The sequence below is a fragment of the Lepisma saccharinum genome, chromosome 1, assembly GCF_977018435.1.
Source record: "Lepisma saccharinum chromosome 1, izLepSacc3.1, whole genome shotgun sequence".
Classification (NCBI taxonomy): Eukaryota; Metazoa; Arthropoda; class Insecta; order Zygentoma; family Lepismatidae; genus Lepisma; species Lepisma saccharinum.
In genome coordinates this window covers 135,675,963-135,701,896 of record NC_139229.1, presented here as the reverse complement: position 1 = coordinate 135,701,896, position 25,934 = coordinate 135,675,963, and the positions used below count along the sequence as shown (strand labels likewise).

General features: G+C 35.1%; 1 protein-coding gene across 1 annotated transcript; it reads right to left on the bottom strand.

Moving 5' to 3' along the window:
- Positions 1–264: 264 nt before the first annotated feature.
- TM9SF4 (transmembrane 9 superfamily protein member 4) lies at positions 265–25,210 on the bottom strand. Its single transcript, XM_083138851.1, has 10 exons — positions 25,130–25,210; positions 22,942–23,170; positions 17,643–17,811; positions 16,815–16,970; positions 12,620–12,897; positions 11,155–11,358; positions 9,534–9,691; positions 4,616–4,875; positions 3,524–3,707; positions 265–2,396 (listed from the first exon to the last, which is right to left on the bottom strand). Exons 1-10 carry the CDS (start codon positions 25,139–25,141, stop codon positions 2,157–2,159), a joined length of 1,890 nt encoding a protein of 629 aa, XP_082994977.1. The 5' UTR covers positions 25,142–25,210; the 3' UTR covers positions 265–2,156.
- Positions 25,211–25,934: the final 724 nt, after the last annotated feature.

The following is a 25,934-nucleotide window of genomic DNA, read 5'->3' as shown; positions in this document are numbered from 1 at the left end:
TGAATTTTGCTGCTCATGGGAACAACTATGCAAAATTAGGGTCAGTATTTTTTTTATTTTTAGCTACAAATGTAGTATTTAAAAATCCTCGTGGTACATTCTCCAATAGAAAATTTTGAAGAATTGGGGGAGTTGGTGTGCAGTGAAATTCCTAGCTGAGGGATGCTTTATGCAAATTTTCTTAATTCAGGGGGATTTCCCTCCATGTCCCCCATCCCTAACTCCAAGCAATGCTGTTGTTCATCCCTTAAATTTCATGCTCTTAATTTTTGCAGATCTAGACTTGCAGGAGCTATTGTTTTTTTCGTTATGTAACTTATAAAGTGTTGGCATAACTCCTAAAATTAGGATGCATTGTTTACATTCAAGTTAACGACATCAAAGAAATATGATTCATTCCAGTTTCACTTCTTGTTCATACGGCAGTTTCCTTTCTTGGCGAATATTATTACTCTATCTCATTTTATCCAGTTTTGACTGACTCAGCAGCATCACAAAGTGGATTAAACATCAATATTAGTGTGCAGTTTCTCTATGCTATCTTTAGTATGGTTTCCGTTTATCATCATCATTACATGAAGCAAAGATTATACTTTCCCGGTATTCAGCATACTTCAAGTATATGACAGGATATAAAGATGTGTAGAATCTCTTATTGACAGGCTGTTTACCATACTTTGAAATTGAATTCTTTGAATGCAGATTCAAATAGTTGTTAGGTAATCTGAGAATAGTGTCATGACAGAATGGGTGGAGCATTGTTGTAATGCCTTGCATGCCCTCAGAGCATCTTTGAAAATTATGCATTAGGACTGTTTCAAAATATATGTTTCACTCCACTTCCTGAATGTAAAAACCACATATCATTGGGATAGAAAAAGACACCACATAAAATAGTGGAAGAAAATCTGACCCACTAAATGCCAGTGAGAAATGTGAAAATGTGTTCCTTTGGTCCCTGGTACCGTGTGACACAGATATTCCCTTTTGTGTTTTTGTTCGGGGAAACAACATATCAATGAAGAAAACTTATACCAAACTTTTAGACAGTTACCCAATGCTACCATATTCCAAATCTTAAAGGAGCAATTATATTTCCTATTCAAGAGCCTATCAGTGCACCTCTCCCAGAAAATTAATTATTACAGGTATGGTATACAACATGAATTTTGCATCAAATCCTTAATTGATACACCTTACTATAGTAATAAATTGCCATATTTGAAAGAAAAAGTTACGTAAACTGTTCATAATCATTGTTATGCAGTTCAGAAGTTTCCTTGCACTTCCTTCAGACAAATTTAAAAATTAACTAAATAACATTATAAAAAACCATAAAAACAATTATTATGATTATTATTACTACTTGTGGAAAATATGTTGCAATACATAGTTCACCATATGCACCTCTTGTAAAGTATGACAGACAACATCATTTATCAAAAGTTATTGGGACAAAATTGGAGAAATTCATAACAGTTGGAATGATGAATTTTGACATTCATGTACCAACATCAATCACAAACATACCAAGACAAACTGTACATAATTGTAGTAATTATCAATGTAGTTACACACAACACTTCCATCCCTTATTCGATAAATTATAGCTTTTACAATCACATATTTTATTTTTGGTCAATAAGTTTCCTCCGTTACCCCATCCCCCCCTTGCATTTCACTTCAGACTTTGCCTCAATTACAAGTGGCACCAGGAAATTGTAAAGTTTACACTTTACATCAACCAGATATGTTACAAATCTCTTAAAAAATCCCATTTCAAATATTTTTTCCTTAAAATGTTCATCATTATGTCAATCTTTATGTTATAGATATATTCATGATTTATTTTCTTTAGTTCTAAAATCACAAACATATCTCGAAAGTTTGTTTGAATTAAAAATAATAAAACACAGACATTCAAAGCAGGATGCTTCAGAAACACATGAAGCAAACCTGCAGATTCGTTTGCAAAATACAACTTCAGTTTTCTCATGTGGATACTGCTCATGCATGGCTGTCCAAACACCTTCCGTCGTAGAGTCCTTTTGACATCGTTTTGATACTACCATCAACCAGCTTCCACTTGCACTGTGGCGCAAGGGATGCAGATTTACAGTTATAATAAATAAAGTTTAACAACAATGGAAAATCCATCAATCTATTTTCACTGCAGCATAAATCTTCCTTATAAATGCATATGCAGCGAAGAAACCTATTGTCCCAGTCAACAGCCAGAACGTGACCACCATCACAAAAGTGTATCCAAAATAAAGTAGAGTGGGAATAAATTCTGTGATTTCCAATTTTGTAATGAAATAGAATACTGAATATGCAAAAACGTACACAGCAGATCCACCCGACACAACAAAGCTTCTCCACCACCAATGGTAATCCTGAAAATATGAAAGAGAATAACAGCAAAATACCAAGCAGTTAACAACAGAGATTATGGGCCAATTGCAAGGTTTCCACTCATTTTATTAAACCATATTCCCTGTCTTTTTCAAATAACTATCCACACTATATTATAATACTATAACATACTAATATACAAAAGATAAGTCTTCAATTTTTCATAGTAATCAAATGAATTAAATCTGTGCAACAGTGTGGGAAATAAATGAACAAAATAAAAAAATGAAAAGTTTGTTTTCCAGTCTCTATTTTTGGCAAGTACAAACATATTCCAAATTCTCGGACTTTTCCACTCCTAAGCTGATATTCCTGACTTTTTCAGCTATCCAGGATTTCCAGGTTCAGTGGGAACCCTAAATTATTACACATAACTGATAAATTTCCTGACAATTTTAATGATCTGATAAAGTATTTCAAATGTATCAATATATCAAATTTTGTGTGATATCCAAAGAAAACTCAGATTAAAAAACAAACTGAACACTGATTTCCTCAAATATTTTCAGCAATATCACATGCCATCATCAAGAAAGGGAATAAAACTATACAAAGATTATAATCTTTACTATTTATTATCAATAGAGGGTTGCAAACACAATGAACGTTTCATTAATCTTTTGTCTGTGTACTTTTTGTTCTATCTTTTTATGTATTCATAATTAAACCATGAAATATCAATTTTGAGGCATTAAAAAATGTTTGGAAACTTTAGTATATTCCACCTCCTAACAAAATCTGACAATTAAGAAAAAATAAAAATTGTTGCAAAAGTTGACATTGGGTAGGCAAGGGAAGCGGCGGTACAAATGCTTTCTTCAATTACTTATAACTACTGACAAATGTGCTTTAAACAGAAAAATGTTGTGACCAAAAGTTTTCTCTTATGATGTGTATATTGTATCTAATATCTGTTTTGTGGTTACGAGGAGAGATGTAATCTATTCGAATCAACGATTCAACTCATATGCACAGTGAACAGAACAGAAAAATGAATAACGAGTTGATTCAACAGATATGAAGTTTCGATACATTTATATTGTTCATTATAAATGGATCACCATATTCACACATAATGAAAGCAAATATATATATAAGCTATACTTACCTCACCACATAATTGGAAATACACCATTACTATTGATATCTGAGAACATGATATCACAAGAATTATGAACACAAGGAACAGGAATCCAAATAGATAGTAAAACTGATTTTCCCATATAGCGGTGAAGATGAAGAAGAGCTCAATGAATACTGCTCCAAATGGTAAGACACCAGCCATCAATGTGCTAGAAAGTAAATAAAAATGGAAGTTTTAAAACTGAACAAAATCTAACTGGTTATTTCATGAGGCAGTGTCAACAATCAAACACTAGAAACAGAATTTGGTGATCTCCAGAAACAATTGAATAAAGATGTTAGGATGACACAAATGTCACATTACATGGAAAGCAAAACAAGTCACTATGTACAATAACAGTGTAATAACTCTTGTAATAAAGTGACGTTCTGTAAAGTATGACCAATCAGGCACAAACAAATCACTTTTTTATAATTTGATGTGGTACAAAGTAACTAAACTTACTGACAATTACACTGATCCAATATACTTACAATTGGTGCCAAATACTACCATTTTTGGTATTATATTGAAGCATATAAAAGGAAACTTCTATATCCTGGATATTTAAAGTAAATTTCAAAATACATAATTTCTAATTCAAAGGCAAAACCTATCGTGGCAACCTGGTTTTGTGAGCCATTTACGATATTCATAGAACACTGACTATTTCATATCATATTGGTACAATATTGGTTACAGGTAAAATAAAATTAAACATGTATCAATATTGATCAAATTCTCATATTTATCAACTTACATTTTTTAAAAAAACATGTACAGTGGAACCTCGATTTTATGTTTTCAGGGAATCAAGGTGAAAATAACTTAAATTCAGGGAAATGCAAAAATAAGGGAAAATTCTGATACATTTTGCTGTGTTGCGACCATGTGCAATGCAAGAAAATGTAAACTCAGAGAATATAAGATCGAGATTCTAAGAAACGTGGTAAAATTTAAGTAAAAATAAAACAGACTGACAGGACTGGTCCTATTGTTGTCATAATTATTTTAGGCAGGAATGAACCAAGTAGCCCTTCATATTTGTCTCCGATAACAAAACAAAATTTAACTTACCAAAGCATCGGATTCATGTACCACAACTGATCCGGAACCTGCCTCGGAATTTGGTTAGTCCTCACAGGATGCTGGAAAGGCTGCTTCCTAAAGCCAAAATAGTAGCCGAGGAAAACCAGTGGCACGGAGATTCCGAACCACAAGCAGAGAAGAGCCATCATGGTGGCAAACGGAACAGCTCCACTTGAATGCTTGCCCCAGATGAAGAAGTTCAGGAAGAAGCAGCTTCCAAACACAAAAGCTGGATACAGAGTTGCTGTCTTAAGGTAAAAAAAATAATCACATGTTAACATCTTGTTCCACTAAATTTCATTATTCTACGTTATTAGCACAGAGTTGATACCAGTGTCTGACATCACTTTATACTGAATCTGAGCATGTTATAGAACTGAAACATAAAATTAGAAATAGGGAAGTTGTAAACAGAGTTCACAAACAACCTGATAGGAATGTTCATGAGGCAGCTCACATTTGTCTAGATAGGGGGAACAAATTGAATAGAGATGATGGCAATTTGGATGAAACATGGATCAAAATGTTCAAAAGATGGGGAAAAAACAAGAACGAGTCTGTGAAATTCCTCGTTACGCCGGAAGTGGCTCACGCTGCCCAGAAGGTGGAAGAGTTTGCATGGAAGGAATGTGACACACGTCTGTATTTGCGTTGTTCATTCAGCCGTTTGGGTGGTATGGGAATTCAGCTCCACTTTTGGCATTACCAAGTCATCTATAGTTTTTAACAGTCATGTATTTTTACACTTTTAATCCAATCCTTTTTAACCAATCCTAGATTGCTTTTTAACATGACGAAGTATTTTACGTGCTGATAACAGTTACCTGAAGAAGCGGAGCGTAGCTCGCTAAACGTCGTATATAGGACTTTCACGATACTCACGTAAGTGTTTTTATATATACAGGGTGTCGCAAAACTCTTTCAACAACGCTTGGGTGCTGGTAGATATCATAAAAACAAGTAACTTTTCCCTATAAAGTTTACCTCGAAAGCGCTTAGTTTCTGCGCTATAAGCGCTTAAAATATATCCTGTACGTATGCAACCCAACACAGCAAACGCTTGCTCTGACATAACTACCAGGGGCACGTGACAGGGTTGCCACTAGCGTTCCTCGTTAAGAGAGACGACTTAAAAACAACAACTTGGGAGTCTTCCCTGAGCAAAATCCAAAACATTAATGGTACTTGCGATGTTGTAAGAATCATTGACAGTATTTATAAGCTGACAAGATAAATAATGGGCAGACTGAAATTCAAGATTGCTCATTCTAAAATATCTCCATAATTTATTGATTGATTTGGTTTATTTTAATTTGCTTTTCTGCCACCTTTGGCTAATCGCGAAGATGAGGATGATATGATGAAATAACAAATGACACCAATGTCTAGGCCAGGATTTAAACCCGAGACACCTGGCGCCGTAGCGAGCTGTGCTAACCACATCACCACGGAGTGTTTCGTGTATCATGCGATATCAACAATTGCAAGGGACACGTGAAATAGGGAAATCCACGAACGAACAAATGTAAACATGATGTGTTTGCTGCCTCGTCTCGAACACGCAGACTCTAATGTTATTACAATTTATTTATTAGAAAATTATTCCTATCTGTGCTAGCGTTATTGCTAATCGTGTTAGTCTCCTAAGGAAATAATTGCAATGCTCTTTTAATTTAATGATTCATTCATTCATTCATTCATTTGCTTTATTTTTTTCGCTTTTTGTGCCACTATTGGCTAATTTGTAAAGATGGGGATGAGTGATGATATGATGAAATTGATGAATGGACACTCACAAACATCCATGCCCAGGCCAGGATTCGAACCCGGAACCCCTGGCGTCGTAGCGCTATGTGCTAACCACTCCGGTATGGGGGGCGGTTCTGCGTATTCGAAACGAGGCAGCAAACACATCATGTTTACATTTGTTCGTTCGTGGATTTCCTATATCTCACATCTCCCTTGCAGTTGTTAATATCACATGATACACGAAACACTCCGTGGTGATGTGGTTAGCACAGCTCGCTACGGCGCCAGGTATCTCGGGTTTAAATCCTGGCCTAGACATTGGTGTCATTTGTTATTTCATCATATCATCCTCACCTTCGCGATTAGCCAAAGGTTGCAGAAAAGTGAATTAAAATAAACCAAATCAATCAATAAATTATGGAGATATTTTAGAATGAGTAATCTTGAATTCCAGTCTGCCCATTATTTGTCTTGTCAGCTTATAAATACTGTCAATGCCTCTTACAACATCGCAAATATCATTAATGTTTTGGATTTTGCTCAGGGAAGACTCCCAAGTTGTTGTTTTTAAGTCGTCTCTCTTAACGAGGAACGCTAGAGGCAACCCTGCCACGCGCCCCTGGTAGTTATGTCAGAGCAAGCGTTTGCTGTGTTGGGTTGCATACGTACAGGATATATTTTAAGCACTTATAGCGCAGAAACTAAGCACTTTCGAAGTAAACTTTATAGGGAAAAGTTACTTGTTTTTATGATATCTACCAGCACCCAAGCGTTGTTGAAAGAGTTTTGCGACACCCTGTGTGTGTGTGTGTGTGTGTGTGTATATATATATATATATATATATATATATATATATTATTTTAAACTGAATCACCGACACTAATTCATACATTTCCTCATTCCAGGTGTACTGGCCACTATGTAAAATGTTGAGAAGCATTTTTCTAGTACTATAGACATTTTCCAAAGTTTTACCAATTTTCTCTGAAATGTACCCTCAGTTTGACTTCACAGTACATGTCCTAATCCCGCACTTCCATTTGTGCTGACATATCCCTTGTGTATGCACAGAAAAAAGCAGATTTCATCATAGGTAACACTGAAACTGCAGAGATCCGGAATCAGAACCTGCTACTTTCGGGGCACCCTGCACCATAAACAGCCTACTCCAAGCATAAAATCAGACAAAAATTATTTATCTCATCTAAGAAGCCATGTAACCTCCTATAACAGGTACATTTCTCTCATAAATCATAAATTAGCTATATTACTGTAAATTTTATACATAATTTTTATTTTTCAAATTTCTAGCAGTATCGTTGATTTTAACGAAAAAATGATGGGAATAATAGTTGACCATTTAGACCTTTCAAACATAAAAAAAAAACGAATTTGTTTGAGATATAGCTGAGAAACAAGCGATTTAAAAATATGAATTTCAAGATTTTGAATCCAATATGATAGCTAAGCTATCAAAAAATCGAGTCACGTGACCAGTTTCTCCCTCAATACTAGCACCACCTATTAACACATTGGGGTCTCACGACGGACATAGCCCGCAGTGCACTTAAAGTCAATGTGGAGGAACGACGGGCATAGCCCGTCCTGCGGTATGCAATCGCTTTGCCGATTGAACGACGGGCTATGCTCGTACTTCGTCTCATGCGCGTGTTCATTCAAGCCCCTCTGTTGAAATTCTGACCACTAGGTGACTCATGTGATATTTTTATCTCCCACCTGCGCCTGTTTGTTCTCGGGTTGTTGTACTGTGCATTGTTTAGAATGGCATCGTTAGATCCAGACTGCATAGAGGATTCCGCCTCAGAGTTCGAAGTTAGCGACGATTTTGATGGTGCAGATGAATTTGAAGATTTGGAAGGTAGGTTATATTCATAATAATTATTGTCGACAATATAAACAGTGTTGCAAACTCTAGTATTTTATGAATTAAGTGAGAAGAGGTAATTTCTTTGGGTCTATTCATCTTGCCTCTTACTTGATTCTCCTACATGCACTGATGTATTTTTAGTTTTTCCATTTATTATTTGTATAGTGTATGTCAAATGAAAATTTATTTTACTTATTTAGTTTATTTATTTGTTTAATTTTTACAGATGACGCATAACCAACTGATACATCATCTGGTCCTGTCCGGCAGCCACTTTTTCATACAAAAGATAATTACTTGTAATTTGTAATTATTTTCTGTTATGTGCACATAAGAAGTATTCTTATGCAAGATTCAAAAGATGTATTGGTAGTTTATGTAGTTAATTATTGAAATTTCCAGATTACGAACTTAAAATATCTCTATATTAACATTTGTTACAATGTTGTACTTTTTTTTTCCTTCACAAAACATTGCTGAAAAAAATATTAAAAAATAACTGAAAATGAAAAGAAAATGTAACAAATTTTTGTTCATTGAAAAGAGGAAGTTTTGTAAATTTAAGAAATATGTGGCAAATAAAAACAAATTAAAAATATTTTTTCTATGATTTTTTGAAAAACAACCAAAAACCGCAGACCAGAGGTAAAAATGCTGTATTATGAGGCCAGACACGAATGTGTTAAAAGTCTGTGAAGTCAAACTGAGGGTACATTTCAGTGCAGACGAAACTGGAGCTAGCTCCTAGAGTACTAATAAAATGGATTTGCAAAACTTTACGATTCTCAACACTTCAGCCAAATTGCTTTCAAGAGGGTATAATAATAATAAAAAATAAATAAAAAACAATCTCCTCTCCTTACAGCTGTATGAGATGTGAATAACTGGTCTGCAGTTCTTGACAATTACCTTTACACAACAATAAGGAAGTATGGTAACTCCAAAATTGAGTCTGCCTCTGATGTAGGCAGTTCTAGAGTGTGCCCCACATAAGACCAGTATGCATTTTATGTATCCTACAAGTGTACCAGTTTAAATATGGGACACACTGTACTACAGAAAGATATGCAAAGCCTTTTTATTAGAAATGAGTCAGTGTAAATGATACTGTATCAATACCAGCCGATATAGGTATGTTGGTAGAATTGCTGACAATTTCACTAATTGGATACATCTATAAATAAGTAAATAACTTATTAATAAACAGTCTCTAGCTACAACTTCTTAAAAACTACAATACACGGTGAATGTACAAAAAAATATACATACCAGGAAAGCTGATCGTTTCCATTCTTTTCCTTTCAATGTCTTGTACAACCTGGCTGAATAATACCCAGCAATCAATCCCATGAAGACATATAAGAAAATCGCTGCAGTCATCAAAGCTCCTCTAGATGCTGGTGAGAGCATTCCCAGCATGGCAAAAACTGGAGGAAAAAAAAATCACTGTGCACTTCTATACAAGAGAACAAAATTGCTGAAGGCTTATTCTTACAATAAATTAAAGCAATATCAAACTTTAGAGGATGGGAGCAAGGGGTAGAGAAAGAAGAAGCGAATGGGTGCCTCTCCCACGTTTTTGCCTTTCTGGATGGTAACTTTTCACATGGGTGCTTTTCAAAATGTACACAAAATATCATAGCAAGAGAACTAATTTTCATACAGAGATGAAACCCTTCAACAATAGACATATAGTATACATGAACAGTATGAAGAATAGAACGATTATTTTCCACTGAAATTGAAGATCAATGCATTCTGTATTCGGTCTTTGAATCTAATAGTACAGCTACTAATGCAGTCAACTACTTGCTTCAAATCCAGAGTAGCATGATTGTTTACAAGTACCAGTAACACAATAATATCTTAAAACTTTGTTATGATTAACAAAGGACCCAGTTCAATTTTGGCATGAAAAAATCTTTTGTTGAAAGTGTTTGTGATGCAACAAATATTGAATCATGAACCTCAAGTCTACAGAGTGATCACCAGTATGTACAAAGACAGCTACTTAAAATTTGGATTCATACAACATAGTGATTCTGACCAATTGTTGTGTCCTCTATGCGTCATTTGTGCTACTATTCTGGCAAATGAAGCTATCAAGCCATAGCGGCTTACATGACCTAATCGAACTATAAATCTTTATAATTATGGCATAATTTATTTATTAATTAATATTTAATTTCAAGGGTGCCTATTAATTAATGTATCAACTTTAAAGAAAAATAGAAAGGTATTTATGAGTGAAATTATTGCGACTGAGATCTACTCCTAAAAAAAATAATTTATAAGGCTGAGGTCTCTCAAATGTCAATAACCACTGTTCTAGAAATGCATTCTTACAGGTCAAGACAAAATTAAAATTGGATTTTCATTTCTGAAGCAGCATTCAGGTGTATTCAAAAATTGAGAAAACTCATGCAAAGTGCACATGCAAGTCACAAGAGCAAAACAAAATTCAACTAGTAACCTATATTAGAAGGGTCCATAAATGAATGATTGCTGTAAATTACTTTACATTACATTAATTTTCTGCATTTTTTGGCTAATTTTGATAATGGGGACGAACAGTAATATGACGAGATCACAAACACACATGGATGACACAAGAAAAGTCCTACAGAGGATTACCTTGCCTGCAGATACAGGCACGAGAGCCTCCTTAGTCTGAAAATTATAGTCCAAGGTGAACTATGTTGGAGAGAGGTTGACATTTGGGTGTCTCTAGATAGGGTTACCCCTTACACCCCTGTTAATAATGAAAAATATTAGAAGAAAAATGTAGGGAAAACACTGGAAAACTTGGAAGTCAATATTAGAGTTAGAACAAGATCCTGTGTGTACATTGGATGTTTCACACAATGAACACTATAAAAACATATCTTACAAATTGTGATGAGTGCCATGAAGAAAATCTGTATTCCACTCCCCATGACAGCAGCAAATAAGCGTGTGTTTTGAGGAGGGCGAAACACATCTCCGTGAACCAACTTCCATCCAGTTTCTTCAATTGTCTCCTCAAGACCCTCATCTTGGTTATAGCGTGCAATATCCCGCCTCAATGTACGAATCATGATCATTGTTAGAATTCCTGTGGAAAACAATGTGATATTTCATGGTGTGAAGCACACAAAATGCAATAGTTGATTATAGTTATTCTACTGCTATCTAGTATTAATCCTAAACTGGACATAATTTATTTTGGTCATACAAGAATTTATGAAGAACAAAGAAAGTTCTCACAATTATGACATGCAAAATTCAGTATGTATTCCTCTTGTGGCCACTTACATATTTACTACAATTGAAAGTAATTTACATGGTATATAAAACAGTTTTCTTTACAACTGTAGAAAAATGTGAGTTTCCAAAAACTTTCTCTACTTATGTTATGGTCCAATTCACTGAATTTCGATCTTATTACATTCAAAATATACATTTCACATATTATGTTAACACTACAGCTGAGCTGACATCAGTACAAAATATTGGTTGGAATGTACTTGTCTGTGCCTCTGTAATTTTGATTGTATTAGCACCAAGACTGTGGGAAGACAGGCTTTTAAATCAAATGATATATCATGTGAAATTATGAATGTTACGGTATTTAAAAACTCTGATAGACTGCTATGATACAATTCCAATAAAAGAGACATCTTGAAATTTACACATATTCTGGACAATGCGATAATTTGTAACAAGGATGGTGGCAGTGGCCACCAAAATTGATAAAACAAACTACAAACAGCATGGTGGAAACCGTGAGAACTAAGTTACTGGGTAATTATTTACTACTGCATCTCTCATTTTCCAAAACATGAATTCTGACTGACTTTGAATTTCCAAGTAATGGTAAGAGTATCAACATTGGTTCTGAACTAGCAAACATGATAAAAATCTTACAAATGCATACTTCAATAATTAAACGTCTGAAAGTTTTTACAAGGAGGAATATTAAGAAACATGCTCTTGACAGACTACTTAAATTCTATTTTATTTTTTACAATATTTTCCCCTTGCTTTTTGATGTTCTAAATTGCTTCAATGTTAGTTCTAAATTCTTTTTAAAAATCGGGGATTCAAATATTCTCAAAAATGTAAGGATATGCATATTTATGTATGTATCCAGTAATATAGATCCAGCAACTCATCTGAAACCTGGCGCGGGAGAAGTGGCACTAGTTAAAGTTACGGGGAAGCCTGTAGTTCGCATACTTTTCGAGGTTTCAGAAAGCTTGGTGGATCTATAGTGTAGCATGAAGGAGATGTCAATTGCTGGACAAACCACAATTGTATCTACAAGTGTGTATGCATACCCACACGTTCTAGATGTTTCTTACAAGATTCCTTACCTGACAAGAAGAACACAACCACGAGGGAATTGATGATGGAGAACCAATGTATTTGAACATCGCTCATGCCAAGATAAATATCCCAGCGAGATGCCCAGCTGATGTCGGAAGGCTGCCACTCAACCGAATAGCTGAAATACAATTTGGTCCCACCATTTTTGTTAACAGCTTGTCGCTTGTGGTGATCTGGTATTGTACATGTCTCTCCATCAAAGTTTAGATCATTAATGTCCACACTTTTGGATTCAACTTCGAATCCAACCACCCTGTACATTTCACTGTAAATGAAAATAATAAACATTAAGCCACTTACAATTATATTCAACGTAGGGCTGAGAAAGTATGGGCTAATATTTAATAAGTATGGGCTAATATTTAATCACAAATACTACAAATACTTTAGCAATTAGGGGTGTCTCACAGAGTCCACAGAAATGCCATGTGCCACTTTTGCAGTGTCTAAATAATTGTAAATCATGCAAGACACTGAATTTTCTATATTGTCTCAACAACACTGTGTGGAGAAATGAATTTTGTGATCAAATGGTTATGCCATGTGACATTATGACTATTTGAATGTAAATCTGGCTGATTGCTGATCTCAGTAAAATTGTAAATATTCAGAACGACTTTGAATTATTACAATTTTCAAGGAACGGTACTGATGGGAATTAGTGTTTTGACAACAACTGCGGCAAAGCTGCATATAACACAATTTGGAGCATTTATGATGCCAACAAAAAATTTGACTATCATAAAAATATAAATGGATTTTCTTCTTAGGTAGTGGAGAGCTTCAGATATCTAGGCAACATAATTGAGAGAATTGGAAGAATAGATGAGAAGGTAAACAGAAGAACACAAATGGGTGGTGACTATATCAAAGCATTTGAAGATTAATATGGAACAGGGATGTAGCTATGAAATGCAAAAGGGTAATACCATGTCAAATCAACCAGTGCATAAACCTTTCATGTCATAGATTTGGCTAATTTTTGATATACATGTTTCTTATCATCTGAAATATAGAAAATATTTTATTTTTTATTTTTCATGTTGCCGGTTTTTGAGTTATTGAAATTTCACAAAATTGCCCAAAAACTGCTCACCGCTGAAACTTTAAATACAATTTGCAAGAGACCTGTTTCAACTACAGGATTGGGCATTGTCACATTTTGAAGTTTATGAAAAGGGCTTTCATTTGATATACAACATGCTCGTTTTTTTGCGAAAAACATATTTTGAAAGGTTTTTCAAAGTTTTATTTTACAATTTCCAAAAAATGAAATTTTCAAAAATTTTACACATATTGGTACACATCTACTAAAGGGTTCAGTAAAAATTTCAAGGTGGTATCTCTTTGGTATCATATGAAAAGTGAATTCCTTTCAAGACTATGCGATGATTTAAGTTAACATATTTTACATACCTAACCACATTATAAATACAGAAGCAATATTCACATTACAACAGTCATGTTCAAATTAAAGCTCATTAAAAGCTGAAGAGAATGACACCAATTTGAGCTCTCTACGTCAAATAGTTTTTGATCTACTTAGATTGGATTTTCAAAATATGTACAATTAAGACCAAAGAGTTGCATAATAGCAGGAGCCACACTGTATGTGTTTATACCACTCATCAAAATGTTAGACTAATGATAGTTGGAGCTCACTTAAATAAAATACATGAAAATCCATTAAAACATACCAAGATTGTCTTTCAAAAATAATGTGTAGGGTACCACAACAGAAGTGTTTTATAGATGAGTGTGATTCCTGTCCCAGCATAATTGATTTCAAGGAAGCCTTGAGGAAGAGATGATTGAAAATATAACGTACAAGTAGTGGATATCAGTGGATCGCTGTTCTTTTGAGACAATTACTAAATCCACACAGGAACTTGTTCAAGATTTTTCAAATCAGTTGATCAATCTCAAGAGATATGATTTTATAGCCAAACAGCAATCAGTATATTTTTCTGAAAAGAAAAGTTCTCTAGTGCACGATGAAGCTGTGATGACATGATTTTGATGAGAATTACTCATTTATTTTGCAGGATGAAGTACAAGGGTTCCACTAGAACAATTGAATGGCAACAGTTCATCCATTTGTAGTATATTTTAAGGACAATGAAGATATTCTAAAACACAAAAAATATGTCTTCATTTCAGACTGCTTGATTCACAACACAGTTCTTGTCCATGTTTTCCAAAGAGAGCTTTTAGATTTCTTGAAAATTGTCTGCCAAACTTACAGAAAGTATATTACTTCTCTGATGGTTCAGCAGTGCAATATAAGAACTGCAAAAACTTTGGAAATCTGTCCAACCATCATAGAAATTCCGATGGCATTTTTATGCAACAGTACATGGTAAGGGAGTGTGTGATGGTGTTGGAGGGACGGTAAAGAGGCTGGCAGCCAAAGCTAGTCTCCAGACACCTCCTTCAAACCAAATCATAACAGCACTCCAGCTATTTGAGTGGGGAAAGGAAAACTTTCCACCAATAACTTTCTTTTATGTGAAAAATGACGAATATTTGGAAGAACAGAGACTTTTACAGACACGGTTTGGTGAAGCTGTAAGAGGTTTCATGCATTCACAGTAAGCATAGAAAAAGTGAAGACTAAAGTGTCTTGTGCATCTGAAGAAACTTTGGTACATTGTGTTAAAGTTAATGCAGATGTTGAAAATGTACCCTTTAAACACATCACAGGTTTTGTGGCATGTGCGTATGTGGGTGGGATGTGTACTTTCAAAAGATGATGTAGAACATGAAGTGCAGGTGTCTTTCTTGCATCCTTGTGGTCCAGCACAGTCATTTAGTTATCCAAGGTGACCAGATATTCTTAAAACCCCAAGGCACACAGTCCTTTGCAAAGTGGACCCTGTAACAGCTGCCGGTAGAACATACCAGCTGAAGCAAGAGGAGACGACGCAAGCATCATGCATTTTATTAAAGAAAGGCTTTGTGTATCACTAAGCAGTTTCTTGGTATGTATGCTTCTGTATTTATAATGTGGTTAGGTATGTAAAATACGTTAACTTAAATCATCGCATGGTCTTGAAACGAATTCACTTTTCACATGATACCAAAGAGACATCACCTTGAAATTTTGACTGAACCTTCAGCAGATTTGTACCAATAAGTGTAAAATTTTTGAAAATTTCGTTTTTTTGGAAATTGTAAAATACAATTTTGAAAAACTTTTCAAAATTTGTTTTTCGCAAAAACCAAGCATGTTGTATATCAAATGAAAGCACTCTTCATAAGCTTTCAAATGAGACAATGCCCAGCCTGTAGTTGGAAACAGGTCTCTTGCAAATTGTATTTAAAGTTGCAGCGGTGAGCGGATTTTGGGCAATTTTGCCAATTTCCAAAATTCAATAACTCAAAAACTGGCAACATGAAAAATAAAAAAATAAAAAAAATTTCTATATTTCAGATAAGAAGCATGTATACCAAAAAATTAGTCAAATCCATGACATCAAATTCCGAAATTTATTCTTTCTTGGTTGATTCGACATGGAATTACCCAAAAGGTAATTGGCACATACTATGTACCATTAATTACGGAGCAGAGACTTGGACAATGACAGAAAGAGAGATGCAGGAAGTGCAAATGAAACTTTTAAGGAGTATATTGGGGAAGACTAGAAGGGATAGAATAAGGAATGAGGAGATCCGGCATATAGTGAGGGTGGTGAAGCTTCAGGACAGGATAGATCAGGTACAGATGAGATGGTTCTGACACATGAAGAGGATGGATGCAGAAAGACTACCAGTAAGAGCTTACAATGAACAAGGAGTGGAAATAAGGCCAAGTAGGAGAAGAGGACAAGATTGGAACAACACGGAAAGAGAGGAGCGGTGAAAGACCAGGAAAAAATGGAGAGGTTCTACTAGAAGCACACCTAGTGCACAGATATCAGTAGGCCTAAGGTCTTAAATATTATAAAGGGAAAAGAGGCCAAAGAAAAAAAAGAATCAAACCAAGTAATAAATAGTTTACAAATGTTTCAAACAAATTTCAATTTACATTGTGAGACTAAAATATTATTGCCTAGATGTATTGCATTGCTGCATTCTAGGATGTCCGGTTATCCCACTATTACCGCTACATGGAAGCGATTTCTTTGTATGCAAGTTGCACATCTTGTTATTCTAAGGTAGATATTTATTCTGAGCACTTACTCATTTTCTGTATGATATAGCAGGATAAGTCTTAGATGGTTGTTTATATAAGCAGTACCCTCATAGAAGTCACCAAGATGATATCCATGTTCTACTTGGGTTTCTCCTGTCTTTGGATTTACAATCTTTGTCGCACAAGGGAGATTATCCACCAACCTACAGAAATAAGAAAAATCGACAGGTCAAAATATCTCCAACCACAATGTGATAGTCCTGTTGCAATTAGGGCATGTTAAAACAGGAAGCATATATCATTGGATAATTATTAAAGAATGACTTACATCTTCTGAACATACAATTTATTTGAAATAATAAATATAACATATGCTGTGTTAATTGATGTTTCTGACACAATATTTCAATAATTTTAAGCAATGCTCAGCATGCGAGTATCAAGAAAGCTAGCTGAAACATATGTGGCAGAAAATGGCACAAGAAACATGAGCTACACTGGCATGCATGGTTGGCGATAATGAAACCAAATCATTCAATTTTTTTTGGCCAAATTTGCCAAAGGTGTAATGTTTGCTGTGTGCTCTTTATTAACCTTGAATTGTTTGGGTGACAACAATGGTAAATAAAAAGATTACGGAGTTGGTTTATAACTTAAACCATCAATCAAGAACTATTAAAATCAAAGGCCAGGATACGGTTGATTAAAATTTATTTTTCATCAATAAAAAATTTCCTGAATCTGATTAACCTAAACAAGCTTCCAAAATACGAAAACAAGCTGCCATAAATAGTTGACTGGCATTATGTGTTGCAGTAGGTAGTTCACTATTTATACATGACATTCATAGACACACTGAAACATATTGTACTTACAAATGAACAAAGTACTCGTGTTGTATCCTGCTGATAACCTTTTGAGAGTCCTGCTCATTCCAGTTCATTGGATTGTCTTTGGTATGGCACAGCAAATGACACTTGACATTCTCAGCCATTCTCACTTCATACGGGGTGTTCACTATTCTATCACCACGGAGTACTTCTCCTGCAAATAATACATTCATTAATATAATACAAGAATACTTATATTAGCAAGTAGACAACTCAAAGTCAGTAGGACATCTGACTGCCACGCGGGAGACCCAGGTTCGATTCCCAGGGAAGGAGATTTCATGAAGGAATTTTTCCAGTGACATCCCGGAAAGTGGCTCTAGAGTTCATCCAGTGTGGTACTGATCATATCACCTAAACCAATTAGCAAGATTGTGAATGCATGTGGTCCAATCCTCACATCCTTGTACATGCTTTCACAGCATGTTGCATTGTCTAGGGGAAACCTTTAACATTTTTTAGCTTGTTGTAGCCAAATTAGTATATCACTAAACACAAGAGGACATACTGGTAGTGTAGCATAAACCACCCTTTCTCTGATGAGTCACATTCATAAAAATGAAGTCATCGACATCAGCAGGGTAACCTTGCTTTTGTATTTTGAAGTTATGATGCAAACTATTACGTTATTGAGTGCTCAAAATTCCTGAAAGTCACATAGATCCTGAAGTACGCACTATCTTGCATAATGTTATGTGTATGGCCTAACCCAATGGCAATGGCAGAACTAACCATTGAACATTTTCTATTAAAATCCACTCTTCGCCGTATAATTAGGTAACAATATTTGTTTCATGTTATCCACAGTAAAACTCAGAAATTTTGTCTGTGAGGATCACTTTATATGTTGAAAATAATCTTTCAACAAAAACATAGTCAGTGGTGCAGACTTCAATGCTGAAATGTTAGTTTGCCACAAAGCACCGAAGTGATGCGAAAGTGAGCAAGACCACACAGATCAATTACTTTGGGTTGTACAGGTAACAGTGGCACCAGACATTTTGCTTTGTTCAGAGCCTTGAAAAATCACAATGGACTTGGAGGAAGGGAAATCAACGGAGAGTATGTTTCAAACACGTTCCTCATTGAATTCTTTCGTGACCAAACAAAGCAAATGCCTGTGTGACAAAAATCTTGTAAAACTTTTAAAAATACATAAAAACATAAAAAAGGCTTGATTTAGATGCATAAACCTAAAATAGGTTCTAACAAGCAAAATAGTTTTTTTAGGCACTATAAGCAGGGTTCCCACGCAAACTCCAAATCCATTTTCCCTGAGATTTCCAGAATCCTCATATTTTTTCCAGAGTATTGAATGCACAGTACATGACTACTATAATTTTACAATGGCCTCCTCCATTTCCTCTCATAGCCATACCATCCTCACCTTCTTTATTACTGTTGTTTTCTGATGCAAATAACAAAACTATTTCAATAATAAAATAAAATTACACTTCTTTGCATGTAATTAAGAACAAAGATGACCAGTTTTCTAGAACTTTAAACAACTCTGAAACAATTTCTAGCATATCTGATATAGAACATTGAAATATTTTCACACTTTTCATACATGTTTATATATGGATACAATATCAATTAATTTGTAATGCGTACAATAATAGTTAAGACAAACAAATTATTGGAATTTTTAAAACATATAAAAATTAAGTGACAATTATTAGTACAGATTTAAAAAGGAATAATAAATTACTGAGACTGAAATATAAAACAAGAAATGTACTTAATGTCTGATACAGCAAATTAAGAAACTTTACTTCTCAGAAGCTTCAAGTTTTTTTAATTGTTCTGCAATAGCCTTTGCTTCTTCTTGCATCTTTTGTTGTTTGGCTTGTAAAGCATGGTTCTCACTTGCTTTACGTTTCATTTCGTCTTCTTTGTGATCACATTTCTTTCTCAACTTCTGCAATGCTTCTTCATATCTAATACATACACCTTTAACACTCTGGATCATATCTTTGCTTACTTCTACATTTGACACTCCTCCTACCACTTTCACTGCATCATAAACTTGCCGAATAGGCACAACAGACTCTTCTTTCAAGTTTTCTATTAAAACCTGCTTATTTACAGAAAATCCACTTTCCACATATGCATTGCCATGTGATAAAATCAAAACCAACTTAACAGTGCTCCAAAACGAGCCTAATCTAAGATGAAGAAGTGAGGAATGCTAGTACGTAATGGTAAGTTAGTGACAGTTGCAAGTGCAAGTGTGATGGGGGGGGGGGTGTTAAGTATACACCATTCGACTGGCCTTCGCCTCATGATATTCAATTTCTGGCATATCTGTTGAGAAAACTATTTCACTACATGATATTAATGTAGATCTGCTGGTCCTACAAGTAATTCCATTTTACACATATGTGAGCTTTTGAGGCACGTAAAAATCCACATGTCATGTCATAACTATAACAATAGTTGAACATGATCAAAAACTTAAAATATGAACAAGTATTTACGAACAGTACATAATTCATATATGGCACTAGTAAGTAAATATTTAAAATTCTGTTCTAAATGCAGTAAACACACAATCAACAATATTGTACACAAAAGATGGCAGAAAATAAATATTTCCCTAAACAGGACACTCCATTTTTTTACTATTTTGTAAAAAAAGAAGGAAGAAAAAACTTAAAACTACTCCCTAATAAGGGAAATCAGATGAACGCTGGTTAACTTTGGACATCAGGTTATCTTTATTATGCGTTTTCCACATCTTGAAATATATTTTACGTCATGTAAAATATCGAAATCAGTTAATTAAATTTTAAAAAGTGCAAAATTTATGAGGGTATACACTTGGTCACCAGCCCTGAAATCACATTTAAAAACAAGAAACAGACAAATAGATATGAGTTCCTTGCTGAAAGAGAAATGCTACAACGCTTGGATTATCCACAGACAGGAGCATATTACAATCCCTCAGTTTTGCTTCATTGGGAACCATTAGTCAATTACATGATTTTCCCTGAGATTTCCATTTTTTTCAAATTCCCTGAGATTTCCAGGTTTTCCAGGTGTGTGGGAACCCTGTATAAGACTTCATTTAGTTGTTGCATTTTTCAATCAAACGTTGACATAACTTATTATTTCTTACATACCTGTAAAGGAAAAAATAGGTTAAAAACCTAAAATTCGAGGTTACTTATAATAATATTCTAAAAAGGATTCTAAAAAGCTATAACTTTTAAAGCATTAGGTTTATTACAACAAAATATTGTTTGTTACACAGAGGAAACTCTAAAATTTTGTTCTGCCGACTGTTCTGCGATTACTGGCTGTGGGGACATGTCAAGACCAGAGTGTATGCATAGAAACCAACAGATCTTGACGACCTGAAGTTCAAGATACGTGATGTGATTCACAACATTCCAGATGAGCACAGTCAGAACGCAATTCTCGGATTCAAATGAATATTGCAAGCGTTTTTGGATGTGAATGGTGTCCAGCTGGAGATCTGGCGACAAATCAAACCACATCAAACACTAATTTTAATGTTTGCTCTGTGTAACAAACAATATTTCATTGTTTAAATAAACATAATAAACGTACTACTTTAAAAGTTACAGGTTTTTAGAATCCTGCAGGACTTCAAAAACACACTGTATATTTGTATTTTCTTGGACGTGCAATCTGATTAGAAATTCTAAAATAGTCAATTTTAATTTAATTGGAATAATTATTGATAAATGCTATATGTTATGCAGAGTAATTTTAATCATAAAAGAAGCAGTGTTGCTTTATATACTGTGCTGAATTTAAATGCATAGTGGTATAAATTTGATTAACTTGTAATTCCAAAAGGAAACATAGTTTAGAACTGTTCAATAATAAATTACAAACTTCTTTAACCATATCAATTATATAGATCCCATACCCAGTATTACTCCACTGTTAAGGTACTTACATGTCATTGACTAGTTTATGTAAGATAGGAGAATGTATATAGCTGTTGTAATACTATCTTATGTGTGCTAATTCTAAGGGAGGTGACAACAGAGAAGTCCATGCTTGAGAAATAACCCTTTCCTCCTTTTTCACATGGTTCAAGCTGGAAAATTTACTCAAAGCACATAACAATGATCATCCCATGCATAGTTGCCAACTTGGTGTCTTTCTCACTAGATAAGAACAGCGTTTTTGAAGAACTTGTGTTTAAATTTTTTGCTTCTGCTTTAGAAAGAGCAGGGGTGGAAACTTGACAAATGGTCAACATTGTAAACTTAACCAATTAAAATAACCACAATACGGACAAATTACCGAATATACCGACCTTCATGGTGGAGTGGTTACCACAGCATGCTACGATGGCAGGAGTCCTGGGTTTGAATCCCAACCAGGGTATGGATGTTTGTGTCTCCATTAATGTAATCATATCACTCCTCGTCAGCATTGTAATTAGCCAAAAGTGTTAGAAAAGCGATGCTAAGTAACAAAAATCAACTAACTCACCAGTGTTAGTCAGTCCATGGATAAATTCTAGTAACACTGAGATTTTTTTTAAAAAAAAATATTATAAAGCATCCAAGGTCCCCATACCCAGTAATGGCACACCTTTTTAAGGAACACAAAATAACATTTTTATTGACATAAAAAGCTTTAAAAGTGTTAAAAATCAAGGAGACTTGACAACACAACAGTAATGTATTTATCTCTACATTACATTTTTCATAGTAAAGATAACATGGCTCTAAAGCCATAATATTTAATTTAATTTCAGCAATTATGGAATGGAAATGTTCAAGAAACACTTACACAACTGGGCTACTTGTCAGCACAAAAAAGTTCACACTTTGTTAGGGAAAAATGGTTAAAAGCATCTTTCATCCAACTAAATACATCTGCAATCTGATTGGAAATATGTTATGTACGCCCTCAAATGTAATACCGCCAATATTATATATATATATATATCCAGCAGCTGACGCAAAATATACTGATCATTAAAAAAACTTACTTTTAATGACATTACTATTCATGTTCCACTCCTGAAAATGAAGCTATCTTTAGACATGATTATATATTTACATTAATAAAATATAACAGTGGCAGAATTTTACATGAAATTACTAGAGTGCTACAATTGTACTTGTATGTTTGTTATTTCATGTCACTTTTGGCTAATCGCAACAATGATGATGAGAGATGAAAGGACACTTAGAAGAAACTCATGCCAAGGCTGATATTACCGAATACGTTGCCCCATTACTGCTTACACACACTAAAACATATTGAGCAATCTTACTACATGAATACTTACCTAAATTCTCAGACTTGTAAATGAATGTTCCATTTTTGGGCAAACAAAATGGCAATGAGTAATATTCATATGGCAATTGTGTGTGAGTACTTGTCATTTTAACTGCTTTCACATCAATCCTTTGCCCCTTCTTGAACTCAACTGGGGCTACACCAGGCACATAAAAAGCTACACATATCTTCACCCATAAGAAGAGCAGAATGTAAATGTAGCTCCAATGTTTCCACATCTGAAAGAAACAAAAAAACACATCCAATCTAGACAAATCAGCATCATGCACATTCTACAAGTAATTAACCCTACAGAGCTAATGTGGAAAATCTGGAACGCTAAAGTTATGGCATAGTCATTTTGCAAAACTTACTTTTTTGACTTATAGGAAGAGCCATATTGGCAATTAAAATTGGCTAATAATTTGTTTCTTGTAGAATCAGTAACAAATAAAAACGTTTTGACGTGATTTAAAGTCCATAGTTACATTTAAAGCAGCAATTTGTTTGGTATTCCCCACATATTGCTTTGGAAAAATGGCTGCAAAACATTTTTGTCATCCTCCTATTTCATAGTTATCACAGTTTATCGAAAGTTTGATAGATGGATGCTGTGCCATGAGTTGTCTAAAGCAGCAAAGCAACATTTTTAAGTTTTGTTTTGCATAACACAATTGATTTTTTCTTTGCATTAACAAAACATAGATGTGGCAAATATGTTTACGTTCAGTGGTGGCGATTGGGTTCCAAAATGGGGAGGAGGCAAGGTCAGTTTACTTTTCCTTTGTAGATAAGGTTTAGCATAGTGATTAACAAAAAGAGGCAAATCGCCGCCACTGCTTGCATTAAAGCTAACGAATCATCAGAATGACTACGCAGAAAAAAATAATTTCTCAACTGGACAGCAATTTAATTCAGACATTATCACTCCCTCCACAGTTCAAGACCAATTGAAGGCACTGACGGTTCCAAGTGTATCTTGTCGTAAGAAAGGGTAAGTAAAAATTAAGTGCTCCCCTGTGCTTAGCACCATGCCATGAAGGCATATAGGGGGTGTGGGGGTAACGCTCCACACTTTCTTGATCCGGTCATGGGTGGGGGTGATGTGACCAGCATCACGCCCCTGACCGTCTTTACCCCCAACGGTTTTTCCCAGGTACCCATGTCATTCGACGCTGGGTGGGCACCGGGGCCGCTTCCGTTAGAAAAGTTCCCCGATTTGAACCAGCCGGGGATCGAACCCGGGACCTTGAGCATGGCAGTCAGACGCGTTACCGACTGAGCCACCGCAGGTGGGAGATACCTTTTTGTGTTTACGCTGTAATGGAACCACCATCCACTCCTCTCGGTTTTCAAATGAACATCAGCTTTTTGCAAGTGAAGGGATTGAGGCAGTTTTATTTATTTATTTATTTATTTTTTTGGATTAGTTATGGGATACTGATTATCTCGAAAATATTTTCCTAACTTTTTTCCCAGGGTTCTCTTCTAAAATTGGACTCTGCATTGCATTAATAATTAAAATGCAAAGCTTTCCTGTAACAGTTTCTTTTCACTCGTCAAGTCAGAAAATTCCCTGCAACTTTCGTGGTAAGCAACACTGCAGTGTGCTGTTTCCCGAACCTTTACTTCAGCTGTACTGCCACACTCGATAGGCTCCGAAGCTGATCTTTAACTCAAACGAGTGTTCCAGATCTTGTGAACAGAACTGTACAAATGACTACAAGCTTTTAGCTTAATGGGTAAAGGACGTTGGTAGTATACTTAAAAACATCAAGTTCGGATAAAAAAGTAAAAAAAAACAGTTATAAGGGGTGTAAGTATTATAGGTTATATCTCAAGTCTCACACGAAGCCCAGTATCAACAGAATTTAACTGCCGGTATACCTTAAAAAAAAAACAAAAAAAAAAAAAAACGCCAGCACGTGTGTTTGTTAAAATGTCTACAGATCTAAGGCTATGTGACATTAAGCTGTGATTTTCTTTGACAGGAGAATGTATACTGATATTCGATATATTTGAACGCCCAGCCTTCATAAACAAATACAAACCTGAGTGCAAGGAATTGCTTACTGTTCGAAATGTCTTAATAATAATGATAATAATTTAAGCATTTTTCAAATAACAGATAATTGTCATAATTTAGATATTTCAAACAATATTTCAAGTAATATAAATATATATTAAACACGGCTTACCACCCCTATCATATTCCTCGTTGGCTGACTGAACTGAATTGTTCTTCTTCTTTCTTTCTGCTCACAGATTTCTGCTCCACGTAGAAGTAGTTACGAACGGTACCACCAGAGGAGACTGACTACCTACCAAAAATGCCTCCAGAAACACCATGCCTTTCGTTGGGATACAGACTGCAATGTAATGCTTTGAAATCAGGTAGCTCAAGCTCACTTAATCTCCGGGCCAAGCTGCTACCGAATCCTAATCCAGCACTGTGAGCTACTGGATTCATCTAATAACATTGGGCCCGTTCCGAAAGTCGCACGAGTTTAACGCGTTAAACGAGTTATGGTAACTGACCGTTCCATAAGTGCTTCCGTGCGTTTCGTGAGTTTCATTATGCTGTCCCAAAAGTCGCATTCCGTGCGTTTCGTGCAAGAACGAGATTCACCAAACGCACGGGCCAGGATGCTGGTTTGTTCCGTGAAAATCGTCTGCTCCTTGCAGACAAAGCGCGTGCTGATGGATTCAAACTGCACTAGTTCGGAAAATGTATTATAATTTTAACAGATAGCGATATGAAGCAACATGCACAAGATAAGTATGCCTTGACCGTTCTTAGAATGTGATTAAAATGAGTAACAGTGGCCATAATAGAGTTTATTTTTGCCATGAGGACATTCCTTCCGCTGACGCCATGCGGAAACTTTCTCTTAACAAAACGCTGCGCCTGCGCTTTCGCCTAGAGTGTCCCATAAGTCCGTAAAATAACTGGTTTCACCAGATTCACGAGCCCAGTTATTTTCGTTGAATGCGTTCGTTTCG